The sequence below is a fragment of the Coregonus clupeaformis genome, chromosome 33, assembly GCF_020615455.1.
Source record: "Coregonus clupeaformis isolate EN_2021a chromosome 33, ASM2061545v1, whole genome shotgun sequence".
Lineage (NCBI taxonomy): Eukaryota > Metazoa > Chordata > Actinopteri > Salmoniformes > Salmonidae > Coregonus > Coregonus clupeaformis.
In genome coordinates this window covers 41,646,958-41,665,257 of record NC_059224.1, presented here as the reverse complement: position 1 = coordinate 41,665,257, position 18,300 = coordinate 41,646,958, and the positions used below count along the sequence as shown (strand labels likewise).

At 43.9% G+C, this 18,300-nt stretch overlaps 1 protein-coding gene across 1 annotated transcript in view; it reads right to left on the bottom strand.

The window, feature by feature from the left end:
- The window catches only part of LOC121549192 (papilin-like), a 157,117-nt gene that overhangs the window by 13,603 nt on the left and 125,214 nt on the right, over window positions 1-18,300 (bottom strand). The window contains exons 4-9 of the mRNA XM_041861052.1: window positions 16,927-16,988; window positions 16,327-16,436; window positions 16,138-16,198; window positions 15,596-15,698; window positions 7,139-7,269; window positions 3,910-4,260 (exon numbers count right to left, since the gene is read on the bottom strand). Of these exons, the coding sequence (XP_041716986.1) occupies window positions 3,910-4,260; window positions 7,139-7,269; window positions 15,596-15,698; window positions 16,138-16,198; window positions 16,327-16,436; window positions 16,927-16,988 (818 nt within the window). The remainder of the gene's footprint in view (window positions 1-3,909; window positions 4,261-7,138; window positions 7,270-15,595; window positions 15,699-16,137; window positions 16,199-16,326; window positions 16,437-16,926; window positions 16,989-18,300) is intronic.

Genomic DNA, 18,300 nt, shown 5'->3' with positions numbered 1-18,300 from the left:
ACACACACACACACACACACACACACACACACACACACAGACAGACAGACAGAGAGAGAGAAATCAGTACCATTGACAGCCACATGATATTTAGGAATTTTGATTGGACCAATTTTTTTAAAGTTTTAAGGGGTAGATCAGAAGAAGTTGTCAGATTGAAGTTTCCATCAATTTCATTTTCTGCATATATATTTTTTGTAAAATAAATAAATATATATATATACAGTGAGGGAAAAAAGTATTTGATCCCCTGCTGATTTTGTATGTTTGCCCACTGACAAAGAAATGATCAGTCTATAATTCTAATGGTAGATTTATTTGAACAGTGAGAGACAGAATAACACAAAAAGAATACAGAAGAATGCATGTCTAAAATGTTATAAATTGATTTGCATTTTAATGAGGGAAATAAATATTTGACCCCCTCTCAATCAGAAAGATTTCTGGCTCCCAGATGTCTTTTATACAGGTAACGAGCTGAGATTAGGAGCACACTCTTAAAGGGAGTGCTACTAATCTCAGCTTGTTACCTGTATAAAAGACACCTGTCCACAGAAGCAATCAATCAATTAGATTCCAAACTCTCCACCATGGCCAAGACCAAAGAGCTCTCCAAGGATGTCAGGGACAAGATTGTAGACCTACACAAGGCTGGAATGGGCTACAAGACCATCGCCAAGCAGCTTGGTGAGAAGGTGACAACTGTTGGTGCGATTATTCGCAAATGGAAGAAACACAAAATAACTGTTAATCTCCCTCGGCCTGGGGCTCCATGCAAGATCTCACCTCGTGGAGTTGCAATGATCATGAGAATGGTGAGGAATCAGCCCAGAACTATACGGGAGGATCTTGTCAATGATCTCAAGTCAGCTGGAACCATAGTCACCAAGAAAACAATTGGTAACACACTACGCCGTGAAGGACTGAAATCCTGCAGCGCCCGCAAGGTCCCCCTGCTCAAGAAAGCACATATGCAGGCCCGTCTGAAGTTTGCCAATGAACATTTGAATGACTCAGAGAAGAGAACTGGGTGAAAGTGTTGTGATCAGATGAGACCAAAATCGAGCTCTTTGGCATCAACTCAACTCGCCGTGTTTGGAGGAGGAGGAATGCTGCCTATGACCCCAAGAACACCATCCCCACCGTCAAACATGGAGGTGGAAACATTATGCTTTGGGGGTGTTTTTCTGCAAAGGGGACAGGACAACTTCACCGCATCAAAGGGACGATGGACGGGGCCATGTACCGTCAAATCTTGGGTGAGAACCTCCTTCCCTCAGCCAGGGCATTGAAAATGGTTCGTGGAAGGTATTCCAGCATGACAATGACCCAAAACACACGGCCAAGGCAACAAAGGAGTGGTTCAAGAAGAAGCACATTAAGGTCCTGGAGTGGCCTAGCCAGTCTCCAGACCTTAATCCCATAGAAAATCTTTGGAGGGAGCTGAAGGTTCGAGTTGCCAAACGTCAGGCTCGAAACCTTAATGACTTGGAGAAGATCTGCAAAGAGGAGTGGACAAAATCCCTCCTGAGATGTGTGCAAACCTGGTGGCCAACTACAAGAAACGTCTGACCTCTGTGATTGCCAACAAGGGTTTTGCCACCAAGTACTAAATAATGTTTTGCAGAGGGTCAAATACTTATTTCCCTCATTAAAATGCAATCAATTTATAACATTTTTGAGATGCGTTTTTCTGGATTTTTTGTTGTTATTCTGTCTCTGACTGTTCAAATAAACCTACCATTAAAATTATAGACTGATCATGCCTTTGTCAGTGGGCAAACGTACAAAATCAGCAGGGGATCAAATACTTTTTCCCTCACTGTATATATATATATATATATATATATATATACTGTTGAAGTCGGAAGTTTACATACACCTTAGCCAAAAACATTTAAACTCAGTTTTTCACAATTCCTGACATTTAATCCTAGTAACAATTTCCTGTCTTAGGTCAGTTAGGATCACCACTTTATTTTATGAATGTGAAATGTCAGAATAATAGTAGAGAGAATGATTTATTTCTGCTGTTATTTCTTTCATCACATTCACAGTGGGACAGAAGTTACACCAGCTCTGTCAGGAGAAATGGGCCAAAATTCACCCAACTTATTGTGGGAAGCTTGTGGAAGGCTACCCGAAATGTTTGACCCAAGTTAAACAATTAAAAGGTAATGCTACCAAATACAAATTGAGTGTATGTAAACTTCGGACTCACTGGGAATGTGATGAAAGAAATAAAAGCTGAAATAATTCATTATCTCTACTATTATTCTGACATTACACATTCTTAAAATAAAGAAAATATTTATATATAAATTCCAGTCGTACTTTATCAAAAGCCTTTTCAAAGTCAGCTATGAATACCAGGCCTGATTTCCCTGATTTGTCATAGTGTTCTATTGTTTCCAGTATGGTTTCTTGATTGGACTAAATTGTTTTTGGTATCTTTAAGTTTGTTTTCACTGTATTAAACTAAGCATACACTGTATAAATCCTAGTTGATTTGATTATGTTTAAATGTTGAAGTTGAAATGGTGCTGGAATAGCGGAGGCAGTGCTCCTGTTGCCTTTGTGCTGACTTGTGGTAACTCCATGATTCTAAATCAGTAGTTGTTTATTAAACTGTGGAAAACATTAACTTGCTTGACCATGCTGTAGGCCATGTAACTGTTTGTTACATGCTATATTTGCTTTGTCGACTTCACAGGACAGATTTTTCCCTTGTGGTTTTGTGATGAAACAAACGTTTGTGTAGTTGAATTTATTCCACCACTGTGTGACTGTTGTCTTTTTGTTGTCTCGGCCTTATTGTATATCACGGTGGCGTATGAACGAATGGGTTACAGAGCAAACAACGCAATTATCACAACATAGGATGTAATATGGCATTTTTACTAGCTTGGCGGGACAATACCAGTATCGCGATACTCGTTAGTATCGTGGCAATGGAACAAAACATGAAGCGGATTTAACTTCTTTAGGAAAACAGCCCTAATGTTGGAAACAAACATCATTATGTTGTCATCCAGTGTCACATTTATTTATTTTCCAAGCTGATACCGGTTCCGACTGACATTTTCGCGTATAAATTGATCTGTGGACACCATAGATCGAAATGGCTAGCATTGAGCAATAGCCCTGGTTGCCACGGACACAGTAGTGTGTTTTGTTCGCCTGTGCGAAATTTGAAACCACTTGAAGCTGGAATGTCCCTCCTACCATTTCATTCGCTCTTCCGACTGTCCATCAACTCCTGGCTGAAACCTATGTCACAGCCACTGACAAAGCACATGCCTGCAATCCTTACATCTTAACACAGCAGGAGAGAATGGTTTAATCATTATAGCACATTCAGAGATCGATTAATAACCATTAATCTAAAATATTTCATAGATTTTAAACAAACAAAAAAACGTTCTGTTTGTCATAGATGGACAAGATTAATATGAAATGAAAGGTGAGTTCCTAGCGAGTTCAGGAAGCCATACTAGAGCTCTGTGTAACGTCCACAGCAGTGGGGGTAGATGTTTTGATCAAGATAAACCTTTAGAAAATATGCACATTTTCTCTGACACTAAACATACAAATATGTATTTTACAGTTAAAAGGAAGGTGAAATCTTATAGTTAGTGATTATACTGTATTTAGAAAGCATACCATACTGGTACCAGACCTGTGTCCAATACATGAAAGTGTTTGAGACTTGGTGTCCTTGAATTAGTTTGGAGTTTGTACTTTTGGGACTATTCCATTGGTACCGGGTAAACTAAATCCAATGCAACTCAAAGTATTTGAAAGTATTTGACATACAGTATGTATTTGACCCAGGTCTGACTGGTAACCCATCACACTTCCACAACCAGCCTCTTGTCTTATAATCATACTAGTAATAATACTGGTAACAGTCTGGCTATACTGGCCATACTGGTCCCCCCAGGTACCCACCACACTGAAGCTGGACACGCTGTACTCTGCACATCCCTGCTGGTTGCAGGCCTGCTGGCTTTCCGGCCTGGGAAGTTGCTGGGAGACGCAGTAAGAGTCATCCACCACATGGGGTGCCATCGAGTCCTGCACCATGCACTGCACGCTGCGGTGCTGGGTGCCACTGTTGCAGGGGGCTGAGCACTCGGACCAGGCGCTGTATGTGTAGGCGTACGTGAGGGACTCGCGGTAGCGGAGGTTGGCAGCGGGAGCGGGAGGGGCGGGCGCCACATCACGGTCCATGCCCAGGATTTCTCCATTGCTCACTGCCTAGAAAAGGAAAATATAGGAGGATTACATAGTCAAACAACATCCCTGAACAGATGAAACAGTCATATTCCCCACCACAACCTCCCTCCCATCCCCAGGACAGGCCTGGTACACTCCTGCCCCCCATGGCAGCCCAAACCCTGCAACAGGAGCCACGCCAAGGCCTCCTGTGCACACCCAGAATGGAGCATTGGCAGTCACTCCGGTCTGCTGCAGCAGCTCCACTCCTTTGGCGGGAGCTTCATCCGGGTGGACTGAACTATGCCACTACTGCTCTCCAAGTTCCCACCCCAGCACCTGCATCCAGCGACCTGAGGGAGCTCTGTCAAATGCTCATTCTGCTCTGCTCTCACGTTGTTGGCCAGGGACCTTGGCAAAGTCTCAGCTCAATCAACAAATAGCTGCAGATGACCCTATGCCTGTAAGCTGTTATGGGAGTTAGCTAAATACTCCCTCTGACTTTAAATCTCGTAGGGGGCTTGGGCTAATGCACCTAAATATGCGAAGTATGATTAAAAAAATGGACACAATTGACATTTGGGTGCAGGACTCATGTCCTGACATTCTGGTTCTCTCAGAAACCTGGTTAAATGGTTCTGTCTCTGATAAAGACATTGAAGTAAATGACTATAATGTATTTAGATGTGACAGATTACAGAAAAGGGGAGGAGTGGCCATATACAGTGCATTCGAAAAGTATTCAGACCCCTTCACTTTTTCCACATTTTGTTATGTTTAGTATTAGATTTAAAAAAAAATCCTCATCAATCTACACACAATACCCCATAATGACAAAGTGAAAACAGGTTGTTAGAAATGTTTGCAAAGTTATAAAAAATACAAAACAGAATTACCTTATTTACATAAGTATTCAGACCCTTTGCTATGAGACTCGAAATTGAGCTCAGGTGCATCCTGTTTCCATTGATCATCCTTGAGATGTTCCTACAACTTGATTGGAGTCCACCTGTGGTAAATTCAATTGATTGGACATGATTTGGAAAGGCACACACCTGTCTATATAAGGTCCCACAGTTGACAGTGCATGTCAGAGCAGAAACCAAGCCAGGAATTGTCCGTAGAGCTCCGAGACAGGATTGTGTCAAGGCACAGATCTGGGGAAGGGTACCAAAACATTTCTGCTGCATTGAAGGTCCCCAAGAACACAGTGGCCTCCATCATTCTTAAATGGAAGAAGATTGGAACCACCAAGACTCTTCCTAGAGCTGGCCGCCCGGCCAAACTGAGCAATCGGGGGAGAAGTGCCTTGGTCGGGGGGTGACCAAGAACCCGATGGTCACTCTGACAGAGCTCCAGAGATCCTCTGTAGAGATGGGAGAACCTTCCAGAAGGACAACCATCTCCGCAGCACTCCACCAATCAGGCCTTTATGGTAGAGTGGCCAGATGGAAGCCACTCTTCAGTAAGGCACCTAATGGACTCTCAGACCATGAGAAGCAAGATTCTCTGGTCTGATGAAACCAAGATTCAACTCTTTGGCCTGAATGCCAAGTGTCATGTCTGGAGGAAACCTGGCACAATCCCTACTGTGAAGCATGGTGGTAGCAGCATCATCCTGTGGAGATGTTTTTCAGTGGCAGGGACTGGGAGACTAGTCAGGATCGAGGGAAAGATGAACGGAGAAAAGTACAGAGAGATCCTTGATGAAAACCTGCTCCAGAGCGCTCAGGACCTCAGACTGTGGTGAAGGTTCACCTTCCAACAGGACAATGACCCTAAGCACACAGCCAAGACAAAGCGGGAGTGGCTTCGGGACAAGTCTTTGAGTGTCCTTGACAAGTTTCTGAATGTCTTTGAGTGGCCCAGCTAGAGCCTGGACCTGAACCAAATCAAACAACTCTGGTGAGACCTGAAAATAGCTGTGCAACGACTCTCCCCATCCAACCTGACAGAGCTTGAGAGGATCTGCAGAGAAGAATGGGAGAAGCTCCCCAAATATAGGTGTGCCAAGCTTGTAGCGTCATACCCAAGAAGAGTCAAGGCTGTAATCGCTGCCAAAGGTGATTCAACAAAGTACTGAGTAATGGGTCTGAATACTTATGTAATTGTGATATTTCTGTTTTTTATTTGCTTTTTCATTATGGGGTATTGTGTGTAGATTGATGAGGGAAAAAAATCTATTTAATTAATCTTAGAATAAGGCTGTAACATAACAAAATGTGGAAAAAGTCAAGGGGTCTGAATACTTTCCATATGCACATGTAATAGTTTGCCAAACTGTTCGGATGCTACAGACGATTTTGTGAGAAGACCGATTTTCGGGATGCCTCATGGTCTGACAAACATCGCTCTAGCTCTGTCACCTTTCACCGCAGATGCGGAAGTGCGACATCAGCGGATGTAGTGGATTGAGACTCATCCCTTGCAAAAAAACTGATATCTCTGGCTTAAATTGATGGGTTTTTTATGTGGATGTTTTATTATTATGCTAATTTCATTTCCGCGGGGCGCGGACATTGACTCTAGAGGGTAAAATTGTATGTTTTGGTGCCTCTAGGGCAATTCAGAAAGCTGATTGAGAACCTTATTACTGATGAATGTGTTTGTTTTTTATGATCATGTTTTTCTTTCAGGGCTCATCCGTAAAAAAGACCTTGGTCTCAGTATTACTCCCTGATAAAATTAAGGTTAATAAAAAAAATGTATATATTTGAGAGAAAGGGGATAGACAGATAGAGAGAAATGTCTCATTTATTTTCCAATTCAACGAGCATGTTGAAGTAAGTACCTACCCACTGGGCACAGATGTCAATTGAACATCTATTCCACATCAGTTCAATGTAATGTCATTGAAATGAGGTGGAAACAATGTTGATTCAACCAGAGTGTGCCCAGTGGGTAAGTACTAAGTACTAACCCTACAGATGCCGTCGATACAGATGTCACTGCGGCCCACATAGCAGGGTGTGCCATCCACCACAGAAGGCCTGTGTCTGTAGAAGAAGTTCTCTCCATGGGGGACGCAGTTCAGCTCACATGGGTTGGATGCTTCACAGGTAAACAACAACAGGTAAACAACATACAGTACATTAGTATTTCTTTGTGTATGGGTAATGTAGAAATGGGTAATAATCCATAGTGAAATGTTAAACTATTATTTGCATCAATATTACAGTTTCTTTCAATAGCTCTGCTGCAATTTGCACAAGTATGTGGTACATTTTCACAATGCTTAGTACAAAACTCAAAACAGATCATCAAAAAGGCCGTTGTTTCAAAAGTATTTAGTCAGCCACCAATTGTGCAAGTTCTCCCACTTAAAAAGATGAGAGAGGCCTGTAATTTTCATCATAGGTACACGTCAACTATGACAGACAAATTGAGATTTTCTTTTCCAGAAAATCACATTGTAGGATTTTTAATGAATTTATTTGCAAATTATGGTGGAAAATAAGTATTTGGTCACCTACAAACAAGCAAGATTTCTGGCTCTCACAGACCAGTAACTTCTTCTTTAAGAGGCTCCTCTGTCCTCCACTCGTTACCTGTATTAATGGCACCTGTTTGAACTTGTTATCAGTATAAAAGACACCTGTCCACAACCTCAAACAGTCACACTCCAAACTCCACTATGGCCAAGACCAAAGAGCTGTCAAAGGACACCAGAAACAAAATTGTAGACCTGCACCAGGTTGGGAAGACTGAATCTGCAATAGGTAAGCAGCTTGGTTTGAAGAAATCAACTGTGGGAGCAATTATTAGGAAATGGAAGACATACAAGACCACTGATATTCTCCCTCGATCTGGGGCTCCACGCAAGATCTCACCCAGTGGGGTCAAAATGATCACAAGAACGGTGAGCAAAAATCCCAGAACCACACGGGGGGACCTAGTGAATGACCTGCAGAGAGCTGGGACCAAAGTAACAAAGCCTACCATCAGTAACACACTACGCCGCCAGGGACTCAAATCCTGCAATGCAAGATGTGTCCCACTGCTTAAGCCAGTACATGTCCAGGCCCGTCTAAAGTTTGCTAGAGTGCCTTTGGATGATCCAGAAGAGGATTGGGAGAATGTCATATGGTCAGATGAAACCAAAATATAACTTTTTGATAAAAACTCAACTCGTCGTGATTTGAGGACAAAGAATGCTGAGTTGCATCCAAAGAACACCATACCTACTGTGAAGCATTGGGGTGGAAACATCATGCTTTGGGGCTGTTTTTCTACAAAGGGACCAGGACGACTGATCCGTGTAAAGGAAAGAATGAATGGGGCCATGTATCGTGAGATTTTGAATGAAAACCTCCTTCCATCAGCAAGGGCGTTGAAGATGAAATGTGGCTGGGTCTTTCAGCATGACAATGATCCCAAACACACCGCCCGGGCAACGAAGGAGTGGCTTCGTATGAAGCATTTCAAGGTCCTGGAGTGGCCTAGCCAGTCTCCAGATCTCAACCCCATAGAACATCTTTGGAGGAAGTTGAAAGTCTGTGTTGCCCAGCGACAGCCCCAAAACATCACTGCTCTAGAGGAGATCTGCATGGAGGAATGGGCCAAAATACCAGCAACAGTGTGTGAAAACCTTGTGAAGACTTACAGAAAACATTTGACCTGTGTCATTGCCAACAAAGGGTATATAACAAAGTATTGACAAACTATTGTTATTGAACAAATACTTATTTTCCACCATAATTTGCAAATAAATTCATTAAAAATCCTACAATGTGATTTTCTGGAGAAAAAAATTCTCAATTTGTCTGTCATAGTTGACGTGTACCTATGATGAAAATTACAGGCCTCTCTCATCTTTTTAAGTGGGAGAACTTGCACAATTGGTGGCTGACTAAATACTTTTTTCCCCCACTGTAGGTCTGGATTGATGTCATTGCATGCCTCATCCATTGTACTGTAATACTTAATATATGCCACTTACGTAGCAGACGTTTTAATCCAAAGTGACAACAGTCCACATATTTTCGTATGTTACCCCATTGGGAATCGAACCCACAACTCTGGTGTTGCTAGTGCCATGCGCTTACTAACTGAGCCACACATGACCACTACAATACGTAAATACAATACAATACTACAAAATACAATACATGATTACAATACTGTGAAAGGTGTATGTTTGCCATCCCCATGAGCATGTCACCCTTCTGCAATGTGGATGAGAACCTATGTCCAAATGCTCAAGACAGGCTTGATGCAAACTAGTACCTGCTAAATGTTATGTTTATTTATTTCATTTCATTTGTTTCATTTGCAGTGCATTATGTTGTAATTATTATTATTATTTATTTATCTTGGGGGTAGATCAGCTTAATATTGCAGATAGATTGTAACTTCCATCAATGTAATTGTCTGCATCACTTCCAATCCCCCATGTTTTTTTATTTATATACACGCATATATATATACATATATATATATATATATATATATATATATATATATATATATATATATATATACAATACATACATACATACATACATACATACATACATACATACATACATACATACATACATACATATCCTTTAAAATATATATATATATATTCCCCTTTATTACTTTCCAACCCCACCACCCTTTCCCCACTTGGAGTAAACTAGTGAACAACAACGCCTAGGCCTCTACTTCCAGCCCATACCCACTATCTACATTTTATGGACACAGTCAACTTTACAGTAATTATATTTTGTTTGTTCTTTCTCCTGAACTTCTTCTACTCTCAACCTCTCCGATCATTTTCATGATGTCCATCCAGTTTGCTTCTATATGCCATATCTTTCTAATTGTGCTTCTTCACAAAAGCTCCCAACCTACAACCCATACACTTATTATGGACACAGTGTGCCTACATTATTAGTTATCTTGTTATTGTTTGTTGTTAGTTGTTATTAGTCCCATCCTTCAATTCCATTCAACACCTCCCATCTATCTTTTAACACCATCCATATAGGATTTCTATTTGCCATATATATTTCAACTGTACTGTGATGTCTTACAAAAGTTCTGAACCTTTCTATTCTCATTGTTTCTACAGATTGTGAATTGAAAATAAACATTTTTGCTAATAGTATTATTTTGTTGTTGATCGATTGACTATGACTTTTCAGATCTCCCAGTAGTGCTATCTGCAGGGTTAGCTCCAGGTAAATATTGCAATCCTTTAGCCATTCCTGGACCTGTGTCCAAAAACAAGCTACAAATGGACAGTACCAAAACAAATGAAAACAAATGATGTAATGATTCTGTCTCTTCGCAGCAAAATCTGCAGAGCTGGGAAGATTGTATCCCCCATATAAATAACATTATATTGGTAGCAAGAATTTTATATAATAATTTAAATTGAAAGATTCTAAGTTTTGAATCCGGTGTCGTTTTGCGTATCCGTTCATAAACACTATGCCATGGGATCGGTACGTCAAAAATCTCTTCCCAACTATTTTGCAATCTATATGGGACGGCTGTCAAACCCTTGCTCCTTAAATGAAACTGATATACCTTTTTATTTATCACAGTTTTCCTTAACCAATTATGTTCTTTAATGCAAGGCCGACAGACAAGTTTCTTACTTTCTCCTCCTTCCACTTTCCTCTACCACTTTTGCGGTAAGGCTGCAATGATTTGGTTGTAATTTTGGGTAGAGCAGACATTTCCATATGTTTTTGTTAGCTGCATGTGCGACATAACTCCACCAGTCCTAATGATGATATCATTTACACAGATTATACATTTTTTACACATTTTGTCAAAAAAATTTTTTTTGTCAATTACTATATTTGAGTTTAACCACAATATTTGTTGCATTATTTGTTCTGTCGTTTCTGGAGGATTAAATTGAAATTGCAACCAACTTTCTATGGCTTGTTTTAGAAATAGTGATATCTGGGAGATGATTTCCGATTTCAGATAATCAACGGTTGTAATATCCCAGAGCACAACTCAAGAAAGGACCTGATTTACGAATGCACATACAGTTACAGCTGATTGAGAAAGCATTCAAGATTGAGCAGAAATTGACAATGTCAGATTTGATTAATCTACTTAATTTATGTCAAGTCCTAGGTGATGGAGATCAGATCCACCCTCTTTACCTGAGACACAAACACTCTGGTCCCCCGTTGTAACCATTTTTCCCAAGCATCTCCGTGCAGTCAGACCTTTGATTATTTTGTGCCACCTGGGCCACAATGATAAACCCCCTCTCTGATTGTCCGAGTGTGACCCCCTCCCCATGGGTTACTGCAACTAGTGTTGCCAGCACTGCCACTACCTGGGTGGGGGTACCCCTTTCGGAATCCCCACCGGCTAGGTAAAAGGTCGTCAAGGTTCTCATTAGCAGCTTTGAGAATGTTCTTGTAGATAATGCTCTCCCATCAGGGGGCTCTGGCTTTGTAGGACCAACCCTGCCAGGCAGGCTCAGAATCTTGAGGCGGCGGTGCTGCTCAAGTAGGTCTCTGACCGCATTTATTTCTCGGTTTAGGCTGCATACTCACAGCAGGTCCATAAAAGAGATGGGAACTTCTCTTTGGTGTATGGGTCACTCAGGTGGGTGTCCAGGTTATAGGGTTGGGGATCTTTCCATCATAATAAAAAAAAAAATTAGATGTATACTATATTTAACAATGTATATCCCTCATCTACACAAAATTGAAAGCTCTCTCTCACTACCCCTGCTCATAGACACCCGTCGGCTCTAGGATATGCAACCATTTCCCCTCTCACTCACTTAACGCCGCACCTTTCCAAACACAAAAATGCACACCACATGGTTGACTGCAGAGGAAATGGGCCGAGCGTGCAAACGCACCCACTTCCCACACCTGCCGCAAGGGGGAAAGGACGCCAGGGAGAACACAGGACCAACCCCAACAACCGTCCACCAAAACAACAATTGCCCGCCAAAAAAGCCATGTACTAATTAGTTGTATTTGAAGATGTATTATTCTGCTTGTTATCTTTTCTTGTTATATCGTTTTAACCTTTTTAAAATACTATACTTACTATAAATGTTATTTAATATTACAATCCCTATCATTGCTAGTATTGGGTGTTCCATTATTCAACTCCTCTATTACAACTTTTAGAATAGCCATGGAGTAGTCTTTGCGTCTCTGAACATTTGGTCTGAACAGTTTATCGACCACCAGTGCCACACGTTTCCCTTTTAATCTGTTTTCCTTGAAGATTGGATACAGAACTTTTCGCCTTTCTGCAATCTCCCTCGGGAACTGATCATTCATGCCTATTTTCGTGCCAGCAAGTCTTTTTCCTAGGCTTTTAACCATAGCTTTATCCTTAAAAAATGCAAATTTGGCAACGATTGGGCGATCATATTTCTGTCCTCTTTGTCCGAAACGGTAAACACGTATTTTGCATTTTTTGCTATTGGATTAACTGGTTGTTAAAACAACAACATTGAGAAGATAACATTATGTTGTGTTTTGCTGATTAAATCAACGTGATCATAATATTTCACAGTAAACTTATATTTTGTGTCACACCCTGGCTCTGGGACTCTATATGTTGAGCCAGGGTGTGTTCATTCTATGTGTTATATTTCTATGTTGGGGGTTCTAGTTCTTCTGTTTCTTTGTTGGCCTGAGTGACTCCCAATCAGAGGCAACGAGTGTCAGCTGTGGGTGGTTGTCTCTGATTGGGAGCCATATTTAAACTGTCTGTTTTCCCTTGGTGTTTGTGGGTTTTTGTTCCAGTTGGTCATTGTCACCGTCACCTAGGATGTTACGAGTCATTTTGTATATTTGTATCGTGTGTGCACTTTAACTAATTAAAGTATGTTCGCTCAACACGCTGCGCCTTGGTCCTCCTCTATGTATGACGATCGTGACAGAAAAACCCACCATACCAGGACCAAGCAGCGTGTCCAGGAGCAGGCAGCCTGGACGTGGGAGCAGATTTTGGACGGGCATGGGTCCTTGACCTGGGAGGAAATCCTGGCCGGGATGGATCGCCGGCCATGGAGTGAGACTGTAGAGAGGCGACAGAGAGAGGAGCAACGGCGTGATCAGGGTCGTCGTCGGACGGTCGAGAGGCAACCCCAAATAATTTTTTTTGGGGGGGGGCACAGGGCATGGACGACGGGGCTGACGGAGGCAGAAAAGGGGCGTATTCAGAAGGCCACCAGGTTACGGGGGCCACTGGTCAAAGTAGAGCCAGTGGTGTGTGTCCCCAGTACGGTCCGGCCTGTTACGGCCCCTCGCACCAAATGGACGGTGTGCGTCGCCAGCCCGGTCCGGCCTGTCCCTGCTCCACGCACCAAGCCTACGGTGTGCGTCGCCAGCCCAGTCCGGCCTGTCCCTGCTCCACGCACCAAGCCTACGGTGTGCGTCGCCAGCCCGGTCCGGCCTGTCCCTGCTCCTCGCACCAAGCCTACGGTGTGCGTCGCCAGCCCGGTCCGGCCTGTCCCTGCTCCTCGCACCAAGCCTACGGTGTGCGTCGCCAGCCCGGTCCGGCCTGTCCCTGCTCCACGCACCAAGCCTACGGTGTGCGTCGCCAGCCCGGTCCGGCCTGTTCCTACTCCACGCACCAAGCCAGGGGTGCGCATCGTCAGCCCGGCCCGGCCTGTTCCTGCTCCACGCACCAAGCCTACGGTGTGCGTCGCCAGCCCGGTCCGGCCTGTCCCTGCTCCACGCACCAAGCCTATGGTGTGCGTCGCCAGCCCGGTCCGGCCTGTCCCTGCTCCTCGCACCAAGCCTACGGTGTGCGTCGCCAGCCCGGTCCGGCCTGTCCCTGCTCCTCGCACCAAGCCTACGGTGTGCGTCGCCAGCCCGGCCCGGCCTGTTCCTGCTCCACGCACCAAGCCTACGGTGTGCGTCGCCAGCCCGGTCCGGCCTGTCCCTGCTCCTCGCACCAAGCCTACGGTGTGCGTCGCCAGCCCGGTCCGGCCTGTCCCCGCTCCTCGCACCAAGCCTACGGTGTGCGTCGCCAGCCCGGTCCGGCCTGTCCCTGCTCCACGCACCAAGCCTACGGTGTGCGTCGCCAGTCCGGTCCGGCCTGTCCCTGCTCCTCGCACCAAGCCTACGGTGTGCGTCGCCAGCCCGGTCCGGCCTGTCCCTGCTCCTCGCACCAAGCCTACGGTGTGCGTCGCCAGCCCGGTCCGGCCTGTTCCTACTCCACGCACCGAGCCAGGGATGCGCATCGTCAGCCCGGCCCGGCCTGTTCCTGCCACTCGCACCAAGTCTACGGTGCGCGTCGCCAGCCCGGCCCGGCCTGTTCCTGCCACTCGCACCAAGCCAGGGGTGTGAGTCGTCAGCCTGGTCCGGCCCGTTCCTACTCCACGCACCAAGCCAGGGGTGCGCATCGTCAGCCCGGCCCGGCCTGTTCCTGCCACTCGCACCAAGTCTACGGTGCGCGGCCGCCAGCTCGGCCCGGCCTGTTCCTGCCACTCGCACCAAGCCAGGGGTGCGAGTCGTCAGCCTGGTCCGCCCGTTCCTACTCCACGCACCAAGCCAGGGGTGCGAGTCGTCAGCCTGGTTCGGCCCGTTCCTACTCACGCACCAAGCCAGGGGTGCGAGTCATCAGCCCGGTCCGGCCCGTTCCGGCTCCACGCACCAAGCCAGGGGTGCGCGTCGTCAGTCCAGCACAACCCGTGCCTGGGTCACCGGTGCCTGGTAAGGTACCGGTCAACGGCTCCACTACGGAGCTGAAGCTAACCACTCCTGCTACGTCCAGTTCAGCTCCAGCCAGCGGGGCCAGACCGGACCAGGGGCGCTATGGGGGGTTTATTGGAGGGTGGTGGGCAAGGCCGGAGCCAGAACCGCCGCCGAGGAGGAATGCCCACCCAGCCCTCCCCTGTTTTGTTCTAGTGGAGGCGCGGTCGCAGTCCGCGCCTTTAGGGGGGGGTACTGTCACACCCTGGCTCTGGGACTCTATATGTTGAGCCAGGGTGTGTTCATTCTATGTGTTATATTTCTATGTTGGGGGTTCTAGTTCTTCTGTTTCTTTGTTGGCCTGAGTGACTCCCAATCAGAGGCTGGTTGTCTCTGATTGGGAGCCATATTTAAACTGTCTGTTTTCCCTTGGTGTTTGTGGGTTTTTGTTCCAGTTGGTCATTGTCACCTAGGACGTTACGAGTCGTTTTGTTGTTTTGTATCGTGTGTGCACTTTAACTAATTAAAGTATGTTCGCTCAACACGCTGCGCCTTGGTCCTCCTCTATGTATGACGATCGTGACATTTTGGATCAATGGTGGTGTGGTAAAAGGTTTTGAATATGAGACTGCGTTACAACTGTTACCAGTTTTGAGTTTTGTACTAAGAGTTTAGAAAATTCCCCACATACTTGTGAAAATAGCATCAAAGCGATAAAAAAAACTGTACGGCAATAATCCCTATTGCACCTCCATGGTAAGGCAGCCAGGTGTAGCGTTTGCTCTGGAAGTCCATCCTATTAAACTGGGCACACTGCTCCTCACGGAAATCCCTGGATCCCGCTGGACATGCCTGCATAGAGCAATTACAGACAATGTCAGTCTGTTAGTGTTTACATGGGAGACAGCGAGAGAGAGATTGTGTGTGTGTGTGTGTGTGGACGTGTTTAACTATTCTTGTGGGGACCAGAAGTCCCCACAAGAATAGTAAACAAACAAAACCATCTGGGGACATTTTGTTGGTCCCCACAAGGTCAAATGCTATTTCTAGGGGGTTTAGGGTTAAGGTTAGAATTAGGGTTAGAATTACGTTAAGGGTTAGGGTTAGGAGCTAGGGCTAGTTTTAGGGTTAGGAGCTAGGGTTAGGTTTAGGGTTAAGGTTAAGGTTATGTTTTGGGGTTAGGGATAGGGTTAAGGTTAGGGGTTAGGGAAAATAGGATTTTGAATGGGACTGAATTGTGTGTCCCCACAAGGTTAGCTGTACAAGAATGTGTGTGTGCGCGTGCGTGTACCTGCATATTACAGGTGCGGTAAGATTTTGAAGATCCCACACAGTTGTTTCCTCCATCTGTCCTGCAAGTCAAAGAGAAGTAGAGTCAGAAAGACACACAATCATCATATTCTCTCTCTCTCTCTCTCTCTCTCTCTCTCTCTCTCGTGCGCACGCTCTCTCGCACACTCGCTCTCTCTCTCTCTTTTACCTTGCAGTGATACATTGCCTTATCCTCATGGCTACTCCAGTGCCACAGGGTCGACTGCACGCCCCATAAGCCCCGTACTCCCCCCAGTAGTCATTGCTGGGAGCTGTTAGCTGGAACACAACAGCAGCCAGCACATCAAGCACTGAAACACTACTGTGCAGTAGTACACAGAGTACTCTACACCAGAATAGCAAGGGGAAAACATCCTATCACCACAAACCAATCCATATCATTACACAAACCCTTATTACATACCAGTATGGTAACGATAGAAAATCCCCACATTCCAGCTGTTTTTGTAAACAAAATAATACTATTTGTGTGCGTGTACATTCACAATGTCAACTTGAATTGTATTGTAGGCTATTGAGTTGTGTTGTATTCTTTTTGTTGTTTTATGTGTATGTTGTGTATGTGGTATTACTAGATTATCATATGTACTTTATTTCCTGTTTGTTTTTGTCTCGTTTGTCTTCCATTGAGGACCACATTGGAAATACGTTTTGTATAATACTGATATATTATCCTCAGGACTCTCTACTTTTTACCTGTACTTGTTTTTACACCCCAAAATAATACAATCAAATAAGTATCACTTACAGAAAATGATGGGACAGCCAGTAACTGTAGGAGAACCAGGACCAGTAGGATGGCCATGTTTACTAGGGAGTAAGTGCAATGATAGTGCTGCATGAGATACAGATACAGATTGTAAACACCTTACAGCAATGTCCATTTAAAGGGACATTTCTAAGAAATTCTACTTCATATTCATCATCTCTAGCATCAACATGTTTTGTGGTAAAAAAGATAGAGGAAGGTACTGTAAGTGTTTCCAATGACGTCATCAACCAATTAGTAGAACATTTGTAGGCAATTAGTAGGCAATGCCTACTCATAATTGGTTAAAATCGCATGATGCACACTGATGTTGTCATTAGAAACACTTATGTTGATTTTAGGGTGGTGCTGGAGATGATGAATATGAAGTAAAACATTTGTGACATTTCTCTTTAACATGTTTAATTTAACATCTGATCAACTTTTGGATTAATATGATTATATATATAATGATAATATATCATAACAAGAGTCTAATTGAAAATGACAATGAAAGTTGACCAAGAAATCGCTCTAAGGTGAAATTGTAATTTGCCTTATTTAATTCTTCCAACGACTACATCCTATTGGTGTGTATATTTTATATACAGACCATACAGACAGCTTTAACATTCACAGAGAGGACAAAATAACCACTTGTCACCACAAAAGACACATTCCCTAAAATGTTTGCAAAAATGTAACGAATATGAGAATATGATAATAGAATATATAGAAATATGATCATCATTCAATTGTACCTTATCAATATCTCTGTACTTTAAATCCTCTCCTCTTGCCCAGCGTCCCAGAAGGAAGTGCACTCACCCAGAAGACAGGACAGCGACTGACACTCAGTTATCTGTCGTCTCCACCTCTCAGCTCTCAAAGCTGTTAGCTACAGATGTCCGGTTACAATTAACTCCTTGCATGAAATGAACACCTTTTATATCCAGTTCACTTGGATCCTTTCCACTTGGATTTTGCCCAGTCACACACTTTGCCTTCATATTTTATTTTAATCAAGAGATGACGATGCATGCATATTTTTGGGTAGAATTTGAAATGTTTGACATCAACTTTTCTTAAACGTTTCTTCTGTTCGTTCTAGCAATCTATGATATTAAACTCTGTCTGAAGTGACATCTAGGCTAATAATGTGTTAGTAGTACAGAAGTGTTTGTCATTATGTACAGTATTTGATACATCAGCTTTGTTGCAATTGCTATATTGTAAGGCAGGGCAGGGAAGAGAAGGACACCAATAGAGTAATCAATTACCTTAAATGTACCTTTTATTCTACAGTGCAGAACCTATCATTTACTTCAAAATTGGTAAAATGGTCATGGCACAATCATAACCTAGGAATTACAG